This window comes from Gekko japonicus, unplaced genomic scaffold (genome assembly GCF_001447785.1).
Source record: "Gekko japonicus isolate JY-2015 unplaced genomic scaffold, Gekko_japonicus_V1.1 scaffold2987, whole genome shotgun sequence".
Taxonomy (NCBI): Eukaryota; Metazoa; Chordata; class Lepidosauria; order Squamata; family Gekkonidae; genus Gekko; species Gekko japonicus.
In genome coordinates, this window is record NW_015164750.1 from 67,233 (window position 1) to 88,221 (window position 20,989).

Genomic DNA, 20,989 nt, shown 5'->3' on the forward strand with positions numbered 1-20,989 from the left:
AGTCATATGTATCAGCCCAACCTGTTGGGTTGTTGTGAGGTTAAACACTATCCTAACTCCTTGGAGGAAGAATCAGAACACAGTTGTTAACAACCTGTCAGCAATTCTATATATGAACTGTTTGTTACTGATCATGGCAAATCTCCTTTACTAGTGTTTCCACTGAAGGATTAGCTCAGGTGTTCCACCAAGACCCCACAAGAGAGCTTTGGTATAATGTGTTACCAACAGGCCTGAAGAAAAATGTTCTGTCCTTTTAACAGAGGCTTACTGTGTAGAAATGGGCAGCTTAAACACTTCATGGCATTGCAGTACAACCTTACCAGGTAAATAAGTTTCTATTCAAGGATGTTGCCAAATGCTTGGAGAAAAATGTCCTGTTCCTTTAATTAGGGTTGCCAACTCGAGGTTAGGACATTCCTGGAGATTTGGGGTTGGAGCCTGGATAGGGTGGGAAGTGGGGAGACACCTCAGGGAAGTATAATGCTATAGGGTCCACCCTCTAAAGCATCCATTTTCTCCAGGGAAACTGACCTCTGTAGTCTGGAGACCAACTGTAGTTCCAGGAGACTGCCAGGCCCCACCAGGCAACCCATTCTTTAATAGAGTGTTATTTTCCAGGTGATGCTGCTAATACCTCCACACCATGAAAAGCCTCAACTGACCATTTTCTACACACCAGGTCCCTGTTAAAAGGATATAATATTTTTTCCCAGACCTTCCTGCCCCCGTCCCAGTTCAGCATAGCATAGCGGTGCAGGCAGCAGCTAGTCCCCCACCCCCGACCGACGGGCTCCTACCTGTGTGGAGGGTTTGCTGTGTGTCTCTGGGAGGGAGGGAAATCAGACAGTTCTGCGCCCCTTGAGGTCTCCACCCCTAGGCAGGTGCCTAACTTCCCTCACCAGCCTGCTTCCCTCACTAGCCCGCTGGGGCGGGGCTTGCCGCTGCCATTTCCCCTGCTCCTGGGCGGAGCTTTTATGTGCACACACACTTCCTCAGATACAATGAAATGGCCTGTCTTCAAACATGGCAAATTCACCAAGCTTGAGAGCAGATGGATGGAGTGTAATGGCAGGGTCTCAGTTAATTACTCTCCACATTCCACAATTAAGGATATATCTGCACATCAATCTCCAATTTTGACATTTATTTCCTTCACTGTGTTTTCCCACGGAATTAAACCCAAACGGATGGTAACCATATACACTAAACTTATTATTCCTGTTTAGTCCTGTTTAGTCTGTTAAACATCTTCATTATGCTGTGTGCTAATTTACTGCTCACCCTCTACCTATATATATGGACTGGTAATTTCCATTCAGCCTTCATTCAGTATGGTTGTTTCAAAATGATACAAAATATCACCATATTATTTTAAGCAATTCAAAGCCCTACAATGTTCTCTCTCCTACAGAATACAGAGTCTGGTATTCTGAGGGCACACTGGTGACACAATCCTGCCATATAGTAAATGTCATGTGATACGTTGCTGTTCTAATGGCTAAGACAGATATCAGATATCCTGACCTTCCCTCCTTTACTTCAAAGCCACAAAGTCCTAATTTGATCAAGGAAGTGGCCCTCTCTCCCCTGTTAACTCCATCAGGAAAGGAAGACATTGGGAAAGGTAGATGAGGAAATAATAGATGGGGAAAACATATAGTGAGGCAGGGTCAAAACAGACTTCCTTAAGCCTCCTTGTCCTGATCAAAATAGAAGCTCCCTGTAATTGCTTTTCAGTAGTGGGGAGAAAAATCCATGTTTAGGCCCTATCATATTTTAATCCATGCCTTTTCCCAAGGATTTCAGACTGGTTTATGTGATTCTTCCTGCCTCCATTTCAGGCTCCCAACAACTTTGTGAGGTAACTTATGCTGAGAGAAAGTGACTAGCTGAACATGCCCACCCAGTGAGCTTCATAGCACAGTGGGAATTTGAACCTGGGCCTCCTCTATACCATTCTGACATGCTAACTGCTACACATCGGCCTGAGCTTTAAACATGATGACAAAAACAAACCGCATTCTTTACCATATTGTCTTCTGGTTGCAAAGCTGTGATTTTCCATTAAGGGCCAAACTGAGTGACAGAATGGTCCATGATTAGGATCCTGCACATTTTAGAAGCTAATTAGAAGCCCCTAGTAGCTGCTTTGAAGAGTGGAGAAGGGTCACTAGGACCCTTTTCAAATTTCCTTTGCATTCGGTTTTAGTAACTGGTTGCTAAAGGATTTTTTCTGTCATTTCAGACAAATCTATTTTAGGCCCCTGCCACACAGGGGGGAAAATGATGCGGCCAAAGTGCGGCTTTTTAAAGCTGCACCAAAAGAGACATGCGGCGGCGGGATCAGACAGATACCGTGAGCCGCCGCGCAGTTTCTCCCCGGCACGATCAGATACCGGGGGGGAACCCATGGAAGGGAGCGCGAGGCAGCCGGCTGCGCATGTGTGCGCATGCGCAGTTTGGCTGGGAGCCTCCAATGCTCCTAAAGATGGGCGATCCGACGGCCGCGCTTGCTGCGGTGTTTCAGGTAAGTCCCTCCCTTTTGCAGGTTCTTTTTTGCTCCGCGTTACTAGCCTGAAGGGATGGATCGGGGATGGGTGCGCGCCGCTTCCCAGATGTTGCGGTTTGATCGCGCCTGGTTGAGCTGATTTTGAGAGAAACTGCTTTCTTCTGTTTCCTGGCCCTTTGTTGTGCTTCTGAATTGTTGTGGTGTGCTGCTTAAAATGTCCATAGTGCTTCCCACAATGCCACTTTTTCTGCTCCCTTTTTTGCCACATGATCTTCCTCAGACTCTTTCTTGAATGTTCTAAGGTTAGTGTTATGGCAGTGAAGTCAATGCATCTCAATGGTGCTGCTATAACACTTCAGTGGTTTAGCGCTATAGCGCTCACCTTAGCACGTTAAAAAAAATTCTGAGGAAGATCACACTGCAAAAAAGGGCGGGGGGAAAGTGGCACTGTTTGAAATGACCATAGCACTTCAGAGGTGGCTCATTAACAAAAGCAAATGCATTGTATGAAACCCCCTGTCCCTGTATCACTTTACTCAAAATCAGGCCAGCAACGAGTAACATCCGGTTTAGAACGGTAACGTGAAAAGGGCCTAGGTGGGTGAACCTTCCCTTCCAAGTAAGTCAGCCCTTTCCTCCCAAGCTTCTTCCATGAATTATAAAACCTCTGCAAGCTTATAATCAGTTGTATATGGGGGTGGGGATCAGTTCAGGTGCTTGTACCTGTCATTCTCACCACACAGAGTTTGGAGGTATGCTTTAAATTATGGAGAGGCACTGAAGGAAGGTATTAAACACCTTTTTTGCCCAGCAGACTGATCTTCAGAGTGCCCAATTTGCATACTAATTCACTTTTTAAAAAGTATGGAAGTGTTTCATGTAAAAAAACACCCCCCCATCTAGATTATGGATGGGGACTGCGGTTCTGTTGGTAGCACATCTGCTTTGTACGCAGAAGCTAGATTCATTTCCCAGCATTTTCAGTCAAAAGGATTAGATAGCAGGTGTTGTCAAATACCTCTGCCGCATCCAGTCAGAGTGGATAATACTGACTTGGATAGACCATGGTGCCTGATGATCCCTTTCCAGGTGCCCACCAAGTGTTTTTAGAATGTGGGCGGTGTCGGGTGGGGGTCTTACCCAGCACAGGTTATGATTGGCCACTGGAGGTGTTATTGGCTGTACAGATTAATAACGCTATTTCAGAGGCAGCTGCCATCAACTTATTGGTTTTTATTTTCTTTCACTCTTTTTTCCTGGTGTGTTTTTTAAACTTCTTCCCTTCTCCCATGCACTTGGCCTTCCATTGTGTGGTTGTCTCCACTTCCTGCAGCAGCCATTTTATGGTTGCACCCCCCCACACCCCTTGTCACAATTCCAAAGGTGCCCAGAGGCTCCAAAAAGTTGGGAACCCCTGCTGTAACATGTGAACAGAGCTTATAAGTCTTTAGGTTCAGTTCATGGTGTTGGTGTTTACCTTGAAAGCCCTTCACACCGTGGGACCCGGACTCTTGAAGGACTGGCTCTCTCTGCATCAGTCATTGCACTGACTGTTTGTTGCAGTGATTCCTTCTTGCTATCTCCTCCTGTAGGGGATATGTACAATTATAGCCCGTTCTTGGTTTTCTCTCTCTCTCCCATACACACACACACACACGGTGGGACAGCTTTCCTGAGAGTGTGGTGAAAGCTTCCACCTTTCCATTATTTTGGAGAGAGTATAAGACAAAACTTGGTAGAAGTTCATTTAGGGGCTAACAAATGGTGTGAACTCTGTTGGTTTCCTGCATCTAGAAGATAATGGGCATCATGTTCTCCTGCAGGTTTTTTAGGCTGTTTTTTCCCTCGTCAGAAGTTTGTACATAATTTATTGTTTCTATCAGGGGTCGTTTCGTAGAAAAAGAGCTAGGGGAACTCATTAGCATAACTCATTAGGATATGCCACACCCCCTGACATCACCGGAAGTGTGTCATAAGGCCACACACCCCTCCCCCAACGGTACCGGACGCCACCGCTGGCCTTGCAGTTCCACTGCTGAGCCCCATGAGAGGCCTGGCGGTGGACCTGCAAGGCTGGCGGGAGTGCAAGGAAGCCCCGCGAAGGCCCTCCCTGGCCCCAGGCAGGCAGGGGTGGGGAGAGGCAGGGAGGAAGCAACTTACCCTCCCTCTTCTCCTGCCTCCTCCTGGCTGAATGAGGGCCGGAAACGGGGCGGCCGGAAGCAGGGGGCGGGGCTTCGTCATGTGCCCCGCCCCGTACCTCACCCGGGGGAACTGCGATCCCCCGCGATCCCCCCCGAAATGACCTCTGGTTTCTATTCTCATTTGGTTTCTGGTATGGGAGAAATGCAGGTTTACAGATATTATTAATGAATAAAGAACATTTTTGACCAGTATTATTTTTAGTCCCTCCTAGAAATGCTGTCCTAAACAGAGTTATGCCCTGCTTAATCAATTAAAGTCAATGGGCTTTGAAAGGTGTGACTCTACTTCAGGTTGCTCTGTAGGTATGTTTTCACAAAAGCAAGAAAGAAGCCCAAATCTGGATGTGTTGTTGGAAAAATCAACACTGTCTGCTTTCTTCTTTCCAGAAAAGTTTCCATTCTTTCGAACAATCTTCTGTAGAAGATTTAAAGTGGCACTTGCTCATTTATTCATTTATTTAGTCTCTAACATCAAGTCTTGTTTTGTAGTAAATATGGTACTGGGATTTCTCTTCTGTCAACCCATGAATTTTTCATAGGGTTCTGTGTGCTGAGCTGTCAAACCTACAAATGCACATTGAATCTTTAATATGGGGCTATGTTTTTAGTGCACAGGGGAGTAAGGAAAATGGCTTCTGCCAAAGGGTATCTAATAAAATTTGTGAATTAGTCATTCAGGGGAGAGCACACTTAGAATTAATATTTATACACAATGGCAGTCTACAAAAATCTAAGCTTGAGGGTAAACTATGTCTCAGTTTTTATATGAAAAATCATTGGGTTGAATTATATGCAGTGCTGGTAGAGATGGGTTTCCATACCTTCTCCTTCCCATCTGTAAGCACCAAAAAGGCAATGCCAGGGGTTGGAAGACTCACAAGAACTGATAGCCATGTAAAACAGAAGCCTGTGATGGTAAAGAGGAGGTCCTCGAAATTGTCCCTCTTCTGTCTTGCATCAACAGAACCTCTACCACAACCCAAAGTATTTTTGCGCCAGTAGAAAGGAAGCGTAGCTTCCGACCAAGGATTTGGAAAGTATTCCCATGTGATAAGAGGACAAGTTTCTTCCTACTGAGGGCAACAAGATTTATTTTTTATTTAACATGGATATAACTGGAAAATTACACATACACTGCCATGTGTGATAAATATTCATATGTCTATTTTGCAGCATGTACATCATGTGTGCACATGACAGATAGCTTCATACTGCTCATACTTAACAGCCAGCATGCTGTAGTGATGAAGAGCAGTGGGCTCCTATCTGGACACCCAGGTTTGATTCCCCCCTCCTCCACATGAAACCTGCTGGGTGACCTTGGGCCAATCACAGTTCTCTCAGAATTCTCTCAGCCCTCCCTGCCTATTGCAGGGAGAGGAATGGAAGGTAATTTTAAGCTGCTTTGAGACTCCTTAGGGTAGAGAAAAGTAGGTATTGAAACATTCTCTTTTTTGCATTTATTTGCACATTTCTAGGCTGCTTTATTGTAGTTTAAAGTGGCTTACAAACTAGAAATACACATTTATGACAATAGAACAATAAACATTTAATATCAAATTTCAGTTTAATCTAAAAAATAAGCATGTCAGTCAACAGCAAACATCCTGCATGGTGTAGTAGTTCAAATCTGTGCTCTGCCAAGTTGTTTTAGAGGCGTCCATCCTCAGTAAATTGAGCCCACCTGTTCCCCAAAAGGCAAAGGTTAATTTGAGCCATAATCTAAAAGCAGATGTCAGGCCCTTGCTTCTAGGGAACACACACCGAGTTCAGCTGTGAGTACAGTTCCTGCCACACTGGAGATCCACTGGGTTACTTTGGGCCAGTCACTTGCTCACTCTCTCTCTTTTTAATGTACCTCATGGGGGGTGAGGATTAAAGAGAAGAGGAGGAAGGTGTTTGTAAATTCCTTTGGACCCCCGCTGCAGGGAAAAACAAGGTATGAATAGCTAAATAAATAAAAACAATAGCCCAGTTCATCACCACTATTCCTTAAAATAGCCTTGATTTGGGAATTAATTTGGGATTAATTAATTTGAGAAGGCCCTGTGAAAACAGTGGTCTTACACAGTTTCTGAAATTTAGCGGAGGTGGTGGCCCTATGTATTTTCTCTGGCATGCTGTTCTATCGCATTCATGAAGGCACATGCTCTGCCTTCTGAGGACCATGCCTGCCTTTAAAAAAGGCACTACAAAAAGCAGCAGCTTTCTGGGTCTCAACCAATGCATGGGTTATATAGGGAAAGCTTGGGATTGCCAACAGTCCTAGAGAAAAACATCCTGTCCTTTCCATCACCTGGTAATATCCCATGGCAAATAAATCTCTATTAAAGGGGCAGAACACTTTCCCCCCCTCTAGGCAGCCGGCAATCCTACACAGAGTTGCCAACTGCCCGGTGAAAGGTTTTCTTGTCCCTTTAATAGAGGTTTATTTTATTGGGTGATGTTATTTACCTCCATGCTAGGAAACGCTTCAGTTGCCCATTTCTAAATATTAAATCTCTGTTAAAGGAACAAGACACTTAAGGCCTGCTGGCAACCATATCTCAAAACCAATTTCCTTCCTGGGTATAGGAAATTCTACATAGGGAAATTGTATGTACTTCATGTATGATAAAAGTGCATGTCTGCAGTTGAACATGTACAGCTTGTTTGTGTGTGTGTGTGTGTGTGTGAGAGAGAGAGAGAGAGAGAGAGAGAAAGAGAGAGAGTGAGTGTGTGTGTGTTCTGGCTCCATACTACTTTGGTTTATCTCCTGATTTTCATATGCATTTTTGTAACTTTAGTTTTCATTTTTCCCCTCGTTCTTTTGAGACCACTTTTACCCCTGTCTTTTTCCTGAAGCTGATTCTGAGTCACTTTTTTCCCTTGTGTATAATGTTTCTCTCAGTTTTCTTTGTCCCATCCATTCCCACCCACCTCCAACTAGGGTTGCCAAGTGTCACTTACCTCTTCCGCGGGGGACTCCCGGGTGGCTCCCGGAGCGCCCGTTATGATGCCGGGCACGCTGGGGGCGGGGCCACGACCATACAACGGAAAACCATTGAGTTTTCCCTTGTATGGCCGTGGCCCCGCCCCCAGCGTGCCCGCGTCACTTCCTGGTGACGCGCACGTCAGGGAGGAGTTCCCCCCGGGGCCTGATCCAGCGACGTCAGGGAACGGGCCTCTGGGGCGGGGGTTTCCCTGCCCCCCGGGGGCTTGGCATCCTTACCTCCAACCCAGTTTGATGATTGGACTATAGTCACTGTCAAACCACTCCCTCTTTTCTGCCTACCCCACCCTGAAGACAAGTGGTTTCATTTTTGATTAATTGATATATCAATATACCATTGTAATGCTAGGCTAAGCAGGTTCTCTGAATACCCAGCTTTCAGTTTTAAAAAAGTCTCTAGTCTAGAAAAGGGCATATCTTCACAAGGGAAGAAAACAAGAGACTTACTTTTTAAAAATATGGGGATTCAGAGAAACTGCTTAATCTATCCTTACAACAGTATATCAATATATATATATATTAGTGGTGTTCCAAAAAAAAAATGCAGCCATGATATCAATATATTGATACAAACATGTACAAAAAAGGAGGGGTGCTGTGATGCCACCAGGGATTACAGCACCCTCCCTTCAAATCCTGATTTTTTTAAAGGCATGTGTGGAAGAAAACTAATGGACTCCACAACTGTGAAACTGCAGAGGGAGGGCACACATGCAGAAGAACTTTGCCCAAACCGATTCCATTGCTTGTGGATTGAGTCTGCCAAAGAAAATCAGGAGTAAATCAAGCATGCAGAAAAGCCCCTTATGTAGAAAAACATTTATTCCTGTACTTTAAAACATTTACCGCCTGTATTTCTGTGGGCACTGGCCTCCAAGGTGGCCTGTAATCAGATTAAAAGAAAATTAATTCATATTAAATTTAATTCATATTAAAATATGAATTCATTTTAAATTATACTGATAACAAAGGAGCTAACAGAGACTGCCAAGGGCATATTTGCTCTTCTGACACATTATGAGGATATTTAGTCATTACACTTCTACCAATATTTTTATTTTAACACGGAACACCAGGCAGTACATGTAGGCATCCCAGGTTCCTCCTACTCAAGAGGTGACCAGACCCAGATCTACTTAGTTTCAGTACATTTGCTATATCATGTGCTTCCTCATACTGTGATATGTGTGTGGTTGGTGTGGCTTTCCCAGAAGTGTTATCTATTTAGGAAGTTTTAATTACTAGAAACAAGTTCTAACTCACAGTGTTTTTATAGGGCTACTTTCGCAGGTAAAAATTGACATAGTGACTCTCCCACTCCAAACATCACACACAGCAAGTCTGCTAAGAGTTTATATTCGCTTTAAAATATATTCATGTAGCTAGCAACAGAGAGATACACACAGATATGTCAGCCATAATTTTTATTTTAATTTATTAAAAGAATTGGTATTGTATCTTTCTAAAACTCAAGGCAGTTCACAGCATATCAAATGCAGTCCAATAAACTAACCAGTGCAGTGCTCAAATCAAATGAAATAATCCACAACGCAATACAGCCTTGTTTAAAATGCCTATTAAAACATCCTTCCAAAAACACCTCCAAATTCCCTATAGATTAAAAGCTTGGTTAAAAGGAACATTTACAACATCTCTAGAAAATAAGTAGAAGGAATGCTTTGTTCACTTCTGGAGGGAGTCACTTTCAAAAATTATGCCCTTCAAACTGAAATTTTAATCAGACAGCGTGCGGGGGATAATTTTAAAAATATTTTAAATATTTAAAAATGAACACAAAAAATGATCATGGCAATAATTTTATGGCAGAAATGGTCATGTGAACTGACTGTAAAGAATGTGCCATTGCCTGCCCACCCTTGAATGAAGATACAACTCCAATTATGCTCGAGCATGCGCAGTACGGCCGGGGATGCGCCGGCGGAAAGACGCGCCGGCAATCCCACGGCCGGCAGTGATGCGGCCTTTCGGAAAGAACCACCTAGGTAGGTGGTTCTTTTTTGCTGCGGGGTTTGGTCGGGAGGGGTGGATTGGGAATGGGCTGGGAACGGGCGCAGCACGATTCGCAGATGTTGCTGTGGGATCGCGCCCGTTTGCTGCAGCCCCGATCTGTCCCTCTCCCGGCCCAAAACCTCTTGTGTGGACAGGGCCAAAGTGTGGATTAGATCAGTCCTACTCTTATTGCCCTGTGGATCTGACCAATTGTTTAGGAGTAGTGTTTCTGGTAAAAAAAGGCAAATGTATATTTGTAATCAAGGAGATATGATGTGATATTTGAGACCAGAATGATTGTATGTGTTGGCACTTCCACTAGCAATGGAAAAAGTCAGCTTTCTATCCACAGTTCTTTCTGCACAGGGGATTCACTTCTTTTCTGCTATGATGAGGAGTTGCAGGTGGTATGTACCATCTTGTGAGGAGTTTGATGGTAAACAATCCACATTAACAAAGTAATTACAAGAAATAATCCAGAAGGTAGAAGAGATATTTAGGCTGCATTCCTAAGAATTCTTCCCTGAGAGTAAGCTTCTGAGTAGACCTGTAGGTTTGTTGTCTTAAAGTGGCAACAAAGCCACAGAATTATTGACAGTAGATTAAAACATCAGTTTAAGCAGCAAGTAAGTCATTAATCATAGGATCACTGTCAAGGATAAGATCAATTAACAAACAGCATGATTACCCAAAAGCTCCATGAAACAAAAACCAAAGACCATTTGCTTAATGCCTAACTATAAAACAAAGGTGTTGCCTGGTGAAATTTTACAGGGGAGCATATTTTGATGATGTAGTGCCATTACTGAAAACAATCTGTGGCCCAGCATTGCTGCGCTACTTCTGCAGGTAGGACGACCTGAATGGGAGAAGTGGTTCATATGGGAGAAGAAAGTCTTTCAGATTAAGTACAGATACGTGCAAGTTTTACAACCACTGTCCATCAGGTTTAGTGGAGGGAACTCTTTTAGATAAAGCTTCAGTTCCTTTAAGATACAATTCACCTTTAACCTTGAAGGGAAAAGTCCTGTCTGCCACATCACAAAATTTAAGGCATGTGACTGTTTGGCGGCTGGGACCTGCAAACATATATTCAATCACTCAAATTTTTAAAATAGTTCGGTTTTTAAAGAAAAAATTGTCATGATGTATTTCTGCCCAAATTATGCAAGGCAAGCTGAGTTTGGGTTCCTTTTAAGAAAGGAGGCACATAGGTTATCATGACCGGCTCTCCCATTAAAGCTGCTTTTCCTCATAACCAGTGTGATTATTTAAAGCAGCTATTAAAAAAAAAAACCTCACTAGATGGAATTGTTAGTATGTTGACTCAGACATTTTGAACATAATCATCTGGAAGAATAAATAAAGTTCATAAATGCAAGTGCTAATCCTATATATTTTTCTATGATTATAACTGGTTTTAAAAATCTTAATTGTATGTATTGTTTTATGTTATGTTATGACTTGGTAATATGACTTGTAAGCCGCCCTGAGCCTACGGGGAGGGCGGGATAGAAATATAAATAATAAATAAATAAATAATAAATAAATAAATATTCTGTGCTGTTTTTTCTCTTTTTTGCTGAAGAAGCTGAGAAACTGAAACAGAACCAAATGACTATCTCAGAACATGAATATTTTATGTCTAAATATAATACACCAACTTTTTGAACAGTATGCTTGGAAATATACGATCATGAAATAGGCAGTTGCGTAATACAGTCTTTACCTGTTGAGGGGTAACAGAGTATAGACTTCCCGGCTCCTAAAGTAGTGCTTCTCTTTCATATCATCATCTATCTCCTGTTTTTCAACAAATATTGAATCACTTTGTGAACCTGGTATAATTTAATACAAAGAATTACATTATGCATTAATATCCACAGGTTCCCACGGAACTCATTACCAGTAACTTTGCCTGAAATTCAGATGTATGCCTTAATGGGTTGATGCCATCAAACAACAGGATACCCAGAAATGTTCAAGTGGCAAGACAGAAATTCTAAATGTGCTCCTATTTTCTTTTCTGAAGCTGTATCATCTTGGCAGCTCCTTCCACAGGGATGTGTGCCAGGTAGAATTGCCAAATTGGAGGATTGTGTGCCTGTAATAGATGCTCAGAAAGCAGAGGCGAGTTCAGAAGGTGTGGGCTTCCTCATCAGTGCAGGTCTATGATATGAGAAGCTAAATTTGCTGAAATCCTTGGCACAGGAATTATATTCCATTTGAGATTTAGTAACTGTCTCAGTGTTCTGTTAGTATAGTATAGTAGCTGCAGTGAGATCCATGTTCAAATTTCCAGCATGGTACAGTTGTTCAAATCTATGATACTCAGGGGTCATTTTGTAGAAAAAGAGGTGCAGGAGCTCATTAGCATAACTCATTAGCATAACTCATTTGCATATGACACACCCCCTGACATCACCGGAAGTGTGTCAGAAGGCAACACCCACCCCTCAGGCTCCACTGGACTGTTTTGGATTGCTAGTTATTGGGGGGGGGGGAACGTGCAGATCTGTCCTCACAGAGGAGGGAGAGCTTGTACCTGAATAAAACTTGGTCTTAAAGGTGCCACTGGACTGTTTTGGACCGGGGGCCCGGGGGGGGGGCTCTGAAATTTACCTGGGAGCAGGGGGTGAGGCTTGTTGTATGTGCCCGCCCCCTGGGCTCTTTACTGCCGGAGCTCCGCTCCTGTGCGCTCCTGCAGGAAATGACCCCTGATGATACTCATAGAGTTACTTTGCTCTCCCTCCCTCCCTCCCTCCCTCCCTCCCTCCCTCTGTTGTTGTCATGATAAAAGGAAAGACTGAATGATGTTGTCAGTCTCCTTTAGGTCCCCAGAGGAGTGAAAAGCTGGGTCTAAATAATTTTTTAAAAAAATATATCTTAATCAGGTTTCCATACATTCATGTTACTTAAAGTATACTGAACTCCTCCCAGCTCAGTTTCATTACATACACAGAGCTAGAGCAAGGTCAGTAATGCTTAGGACTGGAATCTTGTGCATGTGTCGCTTCCGCTTTCCACCAGAAATAAATAAAACATTAAAAGTAAATGAGGGCAAGTGCACTTCAGCAGGCATTCTATTGGACCTTAGACGGGGAAGGCAGGTTCAAATCACTATGCAGCCATAAATACTCCTTGTACAAGTCATACCAGCTTTTGATTACCAAAAGATTCTGCAGCCTGAGTAGGGGTATAGCAGAGCAGTGCAGGACTCATGGGTGGCACATGAGTCAGTAAGCAATTTGTTTTTAAAGTTGTGAGGTTCATCATGAAGTCATCTGGTTTTTATGACCCCAGCCTCCCACCAGTATCTGCCTAAACAGTTGTCATGATCAAAGCAGTAAAATAATAAACAGTTGGCAAGGTAGCAGATCACATTTTTCTCAGGGCCAAAGTTTGCAAGGTTGGTGGAGATTTGTAAATGGATCTCTTGGAGGAATGTTTTATTTTTTTATTTATTATGAGATTTATAGCCCTCCCTCCCCGCGAGCGGGCTCAGGGCGGTTCACAAACTGGCCACATATGCCAATGGTTGAAACAGTTAAAAATACAATAAAACAATCATCTATAGTCAATTTATAACAATACAAGGTGCTCTATATGTCTCAAAAAAGGTCTTCAGTAACAAGATGGCATCCTGATGGTGATGGTCCCAGATCGGTGCTATCAGTTCCAGGCAGCACTGTCGTTCATTGTCACAGGGCCATCTCACTCTCCGATGTTACCCAGCCTAGTTGGTGGTGCTGCAGTGGTGGCAGCTCTTACACGAAAGCTTGGCGGAAGAGCTCTGTTTTACAGGCCCTGCGGAACTGTGCAAGGTCCCGCAGGGCCTGGATCTCCTCTGGGCGCTCTTTCCACCAAGTAGGAGCCGCCACCAAAAAGGCCCTGGCCCTGGTTGCTGCATATCTGGCATCTTTGTTCTAAGACTTAAATTGAAGGAGGGGTTCAGATCATGGTCATGGCACTGGTGAAGGGCTAATCCCTCCCCCCATCATTTTCTGGATGCAAATTCTTCTCTCTCACACACACACCAATTTGCCCAGCCGAATAAATATGCAAGTATCCTTTGGGAATACACACCAATTTGCCCAGCCAAATAAATATGCAAGTATCCTTAGGGAATCTTTATGTTTTTCCCCATAACTCTATTAAAAAAATCCTCCACCAGGCATAGCTCCAGTCTGAACTCAATCCTTTGCAGGTGCTTTTAAGTTTTAAAAAGTCCTTTAAATCTCGATTTCCCACAAGCTGCTGCTCTGCGCTCGCTCTTCCCTTTGCCCCAATTGTACATGTCAATTTCACACCATGTGCTGCGCGTCCGTATTTTGCCCCACAGCTTCGCCTCACTCAATGCTCAAAAAACAGGATTGAGTAGAGGAGGTGGAAATTGGGCTGCAGGGCAAAATGCGGCCACACAGCCCATGGTGTGAAATTGACAAGTACGATCGGGGTAAATGGAAGAGAGAGTGTGGAGCAGCAGCTTGTGGGAAATTGGCCCCTGTGTTGCATTTTCCTACCTTCACAATATGAACTTTTATGTCAGATATTCTCACCTGTGAAATCCATATAGTAATGGTCTGCCTTGTGGGGAGGGAGGGGGTTATTGTTGTAAGAATGAAACAGCTATGAATTAGAAAACTCATTTGCATGTTAATGTAATTTAATAATTCACTTGTAAGCAGTGCTATAGTACACAAAAATGTTTTCATGACCTCTTTTACACTTTTAACTAGAATTCAGTTACCGTAACTGTTTTGTGCTGGAAGAGGATAATTCAGATATCCGAAACCAGGATAGAAACAAGGGGCCTTAAGATGCTACATATTTTCCTCCCACTTGCTGTGTTTGATGACGAGCTGTGCAGTGCAGTCCTAAGCAGTGTTATACCCTTGTAACTCCATTGAAGTTAATGGCTTTAGAAGGGTGTAACTCGTCCCAGGATTGGACCAGGAGAGAACCAGGAGCAGAGGTCCATCAGTGGCTATTAGCCACAAGGTGTAGATAGGAACTCTCAGGCTGGGGCAAGTGATGCTCTGTATTCTTGGTGCTGGGGGGGGCAACAGTGGGAGGGCTTCTAGTGTCCTGGTGGATCTCCTGATGGCACATGGTATTTTTGGCCACTGTGTGCCAAAGTGTTGGACTGGATGGGCCATTGGCCTGATCCAACATTGGCTTCTCTTATGTTATTAACTGAAAAGCTTACACGCTGTGCCCCAGGGTGTTTTGACTGGCATTAATAAAGAATATTACATAGCTTTTGTTTTTTGGATTTTGGTGTGGGCCAACACAGCTTCCTACATTCCTAAATCAATGTGTGTATGTGCATTTGTATATAACAATCTTGGGAGAACAGTAGGGCTTCGGTGTGCTAAATCTATATGGTGACAGTGTGATTCATTAGAGTTGTCAGTCAGTTCCCACATGTCAGCTTCCTCTAGTCTCTGGATCCTCCTTTATTTTCAGAATGGTTCTGCTGACTGTCCTTGTTAAACCACTATGAATGTAACAAACTTTACAGCTCAAATTACATACACCCCCTTCTGCCACAATGGTATAGTCTGTGACTGAAGGAAAACCAGCATAGTGACAGACTAACAGATCCAGTGTAGCCCCAGGGGGGCATCCCAATGTCCTCTTAATATTTTCCTCTTAATTTGAATAGGGACATATTGAGGTGGAAAGTGAAACAGTCTTCAGATTAGCTGCTTTGGTTTTACAGGTAAGTTTTCCATCAATTCTGTTATTTACAATGCATTTTCTAATATGCTTTCAGTTTTCAAACTCTGGCATTTTTGCAACATTTGGCATGCACTTATCGTCCCCACGTTCCCCCCCCCCCGTGTCCTCAGCAAAAAACTGATCATTTATGATTTAATTTCATTATAGCTGTAACACTAAGACCAAAGATATGTAAACGTGTGTGAAACGAGTGCAGAGAAAAGCACCCCCCCCCCTTTTTTGGCAGAGGAAAATTGTGATTGGAATAAGCTACATTTTTGCAATGTGTTTCTAGTTATATAGAAGGAAAATATAGTAATGATTCTGAATGTAGAGACTTCTCTTGTAACTTCAGCTTTAAAAAAAGGCTTAAATGATATATTTTAAAAGGAACTTTACCCACTTTGATCAAATTTATTTTAATACCTAGCTGACTTTCTTGTGATTAGCTTTGATCATTTTATATGTTTTGCCATGTTTTCAGTTTTTTTTAAAAAAATTGCTAAACTTTTTTTTTAACATGCCACCGTTGGGTTTTCCTTGACAAAACAGATCAGCAGACCAATGATGGCTTTGACTTTCTGAACTGTTTGTGTTGTTTTGGACTAACTCAGAACACTTAAACAAGGGCTGCTGGTGTTCTCTGTGATTTTGATTTCTGGGTAGATGCAGCTGAACATAACCAAGGATGTGCTTTATAGTTCTTTCAAAAGAATGGCTGCACTTTAAAAGAAAATAACCTTGTAAAACAAGTAATATTCTTTAGATTGCAAGAGAGGCCCTGTGTTGTTTGTTTTAATGAACAAAAGAAAAATCTATTAGGCGATGTGATGTCTACATTTAACATACATTGTAAAAAAGAGAGTGTATTTTAACATTATTTGCTTTCCCCCCTCCAATTGTAGGAAGCTAAAGGGGACTATTCCAGGTAATTACATTTCCCTTTTTTCCAGTATTAGCTAACTGAATGACTGTGCTTGTTCAATTTATATTGCATTACATTACAGGATCTTTTTACTAAGTTCACATGAAGGGGGAGCTAACTAAATGCAGTAGCTGGAGCAAAATCCCTGCCACTGAATCGGTCCCATTGGAATTGGGATGAGAGTCTTTTGTGAACGGGGTGTGAATCGAGACGTTCTCTTTCAGTCCCCGTAACCTAGTTGCTTACATCAGCTAATCTCTAATAAGGCGGAACTTGAATAAACAATACCAGTGTTTTGTGTGTTCTGCAGGCTCCTTCCTCCCTCTCATTTCTTTTATTTTTCATTTTTAATAATAAAAAAAATCTGAGCCTCCTCATGACCCCCACCTTATGAATAGCCCTGATGTATGCCCAGAGAGATGAAGTTTGTCAGGTTGCCTCCTTTGGAGCTCAATATGCAACATTTCTTTTGCAGCTGCCCAACGGGGGCCCCACACATCATGCTCTTGACCTGACAGTTGTATTGTGGCTGGCAAGAGAGACTTTGAGCTTGTCGGGTTTAGCTCTTTACCCACTGATGCATAAACCAGGCAGTTTGCACCCCATTTCTACCTGTTAAAGACAGCCACTTCAGAGTAACTGCAAGCCAGTTAAAGGAAAGGAGAGGGTTTTTTTAAAAAAAAGAGGCAAAAGAATAAAAAAGGAAAGAGTGCCTGAACTAGAGGAGAGAGAGACCACAATGAGTGTGGCCCACTGAACAAACAGAAATTCAAAAGGTCAGCTATAGTCATGTTAATGTTTTACTGCTGGCCAGCCTTTCTGCAAAAAGAGAGGGCTTGTTTACAGTGCTGTTACAACAGCTTTGAGGTGACGGAGAGGCAATGCGGAACTGACAAGTTTCTGACAGCATTTTTTGGTAACCCCTCCCTGGGTTAGCTACTAGCAAAACATTGGTTATTATATATACAAAGCTGCCTTATCCTGAATCAGACCAGCAGTCCATCAAGGTCAGTGTTGTTTACATCTCCTCAGATTGGCAGCAGCTCTCCAGTGTCTCAGGCAGAGGTCTTTCACTTCACCTGTTGCCTGGTCCTTTTCAATGAGATGGCAAGGACTGAGCCTGGGACCTCCTGCATGCAAAGCAGAAACTCAGCTTTAATATGACAGGCATGAAAGAGGCAGAATGATGGCCTGGATATTAGACTGTATGTCACAGGCAGGCAACCTGTTTGTCCTAACAGTCAAAAACTCACAACACCTACCTGTAAAGATGTCAGCGCACTGGCAGACAAAAGGGGAAGGAAAGATTAATGTGGTCTGGTGTGCTGTTGTTCAGCATGTATGTTGAGCTTCTGCCCTTGTTCCAAGTTTCTACTCTTGCTCCGTATTATGCGTCCTGTTCCAGGTCCTTCTCAGTGGAAGCTAGGACAGACAGGGTTGGACCCACTGCAAGGACACAGAAGGGTGATTTAACCCCCTTTCCTCTCCCTACTGCAGCTTCCTGACCTGCAGGGCCTATTATTCCACACAGATTCTTGGGGTTGGAAAGGGCTGCTGGTGGGAGAGGAGAACTAGGAAGATCCTCAACCTACATGTCTTTCAACGGACAGATTGTGGGATCCAACCCAGTGGTATTATCCTGCAGGACAATCACATCAACAATGTTTTTAAGTAGCATTGACTTCCACTGCCATCAATACTCAGGTTTCCTTTAATGTACCTAAGGACAAGTCATAGCTGTCAGCACTGCTATTTGCATAGATTTAAAGCATGGGCAGCTACAAGATAATAGCACTACAAAGTTGTGCAGAGAATTATTCAATTAATTCCTGTCTCCTAGCTATGCTGCTCATGCTGGCCTGCCAAGCCTTTGGTCAGCCCTTTGCCTTAGCAGGGATCAGCATGCTCCCTGTGCAGCTTGTGGCCAAAAAAACCTTCATCTGGAAGTAGCCTGACTAGTTATTGGTTATTTTGTAACAGAAGGCAAGCACTGTAATGATAAAGCGCTGTAGATCCCGCAAAGTGGATTGGAAAGTATGAGGATTTTTAATTGGTATGATTAAAGCAATTAACCACAGATTAGAGTTTTGAACTTTAATCCATTTGCAGTGTGTCCAGAGCTTTATCATATGGAATGTTTCATGTAGATTGCAAATTCAGCATGTAATGTTGGTGGTTTTCCAGTAATAAACTGTCTCAGTGGAAAGAAACGGTTGCCTTAATTAAATACCATATTGTGATATTCAGGGTAGCATTATCCTCTTTTATGCCTTGCATAAAGGTTTGGTGCATCCCTTAGCTAATTATTTTCTTTGTACTCCGGTTTTCTAAACTATGCATTTGTGATATCTTGCTTTTTCCTTGCTCACATAAGCCTGGTTTACACATACTTTTGGTGACAACTTGAGCTGCGGTGGCTCAAGTGGTTAAGATGCTGAACTGCAGGCTGTGGAAGGTCAGTAGTTCAGCAGTTCGAGACCCGGGTGCCGCAAGACGGGGTGAGCTCCTGTTTCTAGAAATTGCAAGTAGATAAATAGGTACCACTTCAGTGGGAAGGTAACAGCGTTCCGTGCGCCTTGGTGTTTAGTCATGCCGGCCACATGACCACGGAAACGTCTTCGGACAGCACTGGCTCTTCGGCTTTGTAACGGAGATGAGCACCGCAACCCTAGAGTCGGATTCGACTGGCTTTCGAGCAAGGGAACCTTTTCCTTTACCTTGGTGACAACTGGTACTGCATATGTGAATCACTGATCAAACCTCCAAAGACAGAACTTCTATACTACCTTAATTTGAGAACACATTCATATACTACTAGCAGCCGTATGGGCAGTGAGAGCTACTTGCCCATGGTTTCTTCTTATTCTGGTCTGATAACATCTAGAGACCATGTGATCAGGATTGATTATGTGGTTCTTTGCCACCCAGTCAAGGTTTAGCTGGGAGGAAGGGTCATGTTTGAGTGGCCATGAACCACACTGGGGCTATGGCTCAGTGGCAGACCCCATGTTTTGCATGCAGAAAATCCCATATTTGTTTTTGAAGTCTCCATTTACAGAGTTTCAGTTTGTCTGGAGAGCCTCAACTGATCAGAACAGTCAATACTGAGCTAGATGGTCTGTCTTGATATGTTGACATAATGAACTCTTTCTACATGATTTCTTGATCTACTGGAACAGAATGGGAAACAGCCACAGGAAGCACTTTCTATCCCAAGTTGCTCCTGGTAATGTATGAGTCAGCCCCACAACAACTTACTTTTCATTGAACTTGGTTCACACATTCAGCTACCAGCCTTCATTTACTGAGTAACCAAATGATGAGCAGTTAATATACATCAGGTATGGAGCAGCCCATAGTACACTTTGACTCATCGGTTTGATGTGCTTGATATACTCCCTTCTGCACACTGCTAGAATTCATGCTAAAGGACCACATGCTCTGAATGTGAGCATATTGTGTAAGAAAATATCAGTCAATATAGAAGAGCCACACAAGGCAAAGAGAAGACCAGTATATGGGACAATCACCAGCATTCTGACCTAGTATAATTTTAGCTAGATCACTGCCATGATCTAGCTGACTTCAGTGAGCTTAGAAGGATGTACTCTGTTTAGGATTGTACTGTAAATTTCACAATTTCCAGTATTTTAAGTCACTAATTTATAAGTATTTGAAGTGCTAGTGAGGCATTAATACTGATAATTAAGAAGGATGTTGGTAAACTAGAGGAGGGCAACAAAGATGGTGAGGGGTCTGGAGACCAAGTCCTATGAGGAAATATTGAAGGAACGGGATATGTTTAGCCTTGAGGGGACAACTGAGAGGGGATATGATAGTCATCTTCAAGTATTTGAAGAGCTGTCATACAAAGGATGGAGCAGAGTTGTTTTCTGTTGCCCCAGAAGCTCAGAACAGAACCAACGGGTTGAAATTAAATCAGAAGAGTTTTCACCTAAATATTACAAAGAACTTCCTGACAGGGCAGTTCCTCAGTGGAACAGGCTTCCTTGGGAAGTGGCAGGCTCTCCTTTTGAGGTTTTTGAGCAGAGGCTAGATAGCCATCTGACAACAATGATGACTCTGTGACTCACTGTGAATTTTCGCAGATCATGACAGGGAGGGCAGGGAGGGATGAGCCAGTGCTCGACTCTCATGGCCCTTTCTTATATGCCCAGGGTAATGCCGATTGCCACTTTGAGGTCAGGAAGGAATTTTCCTCCAGGCTAGATTGGCCCAGGGATCCTAGAGGTTTTTTGCTTTCCTCTGGGCACAAAGAAGGGGTCACTGGGGGAGGGGGTGTAGCTGTGAATGTCCTACACTGTGCAGGGGATTGGACTAGATGACCCTTGGGATCCCTTTCAACTCTATGTTTCTATGAAGAAAATAGCATATTTTCCTTGTTTCCAGCACAATCATGTCATGGCAGGCATTTCTGTGGGAAAGACATTTTCTTGTGTGAAACAAGATGGAATGCCAAAGTGGTGCCTCCCATCTACCGTCTACACAGTCCTGCATGAAAAATAATTAATTTTTTAAAAATCAACCTGATTAATCAGCTACAGGTTTTTAATTAATTAAGCAATCGAATTAATTGACTATCTTTACAGCCCTAACTGTAATTT

General features: G+C 43.1%; 1 protein-coding gene across 1 annotated transcript in view; it reads left to right on the forward strand.

Annotated features, from left to right (window-relative positions):
• Nucleotides 1–20,989, forward strand: part of FRMD4B (FERM domain containing 4B) — a 182,788-nt gene that overhangs the window by 65,683 nt on the left and 96,116 nt on the right. Inside the window, exons 6-7 of the mRNA XM_015409653.1 lie at nt 15,384–15,440; nt 16,345–16,367. Coding sequence (XP_015265139.1) covers nt 15,384–15,440; nt 16,345–16,367 — 80 coding nt within the window. The remainder of the gene's footprint in view (nt 1–15,383; nt 15,441–16,344; nt 16,368–20,989) is intronic.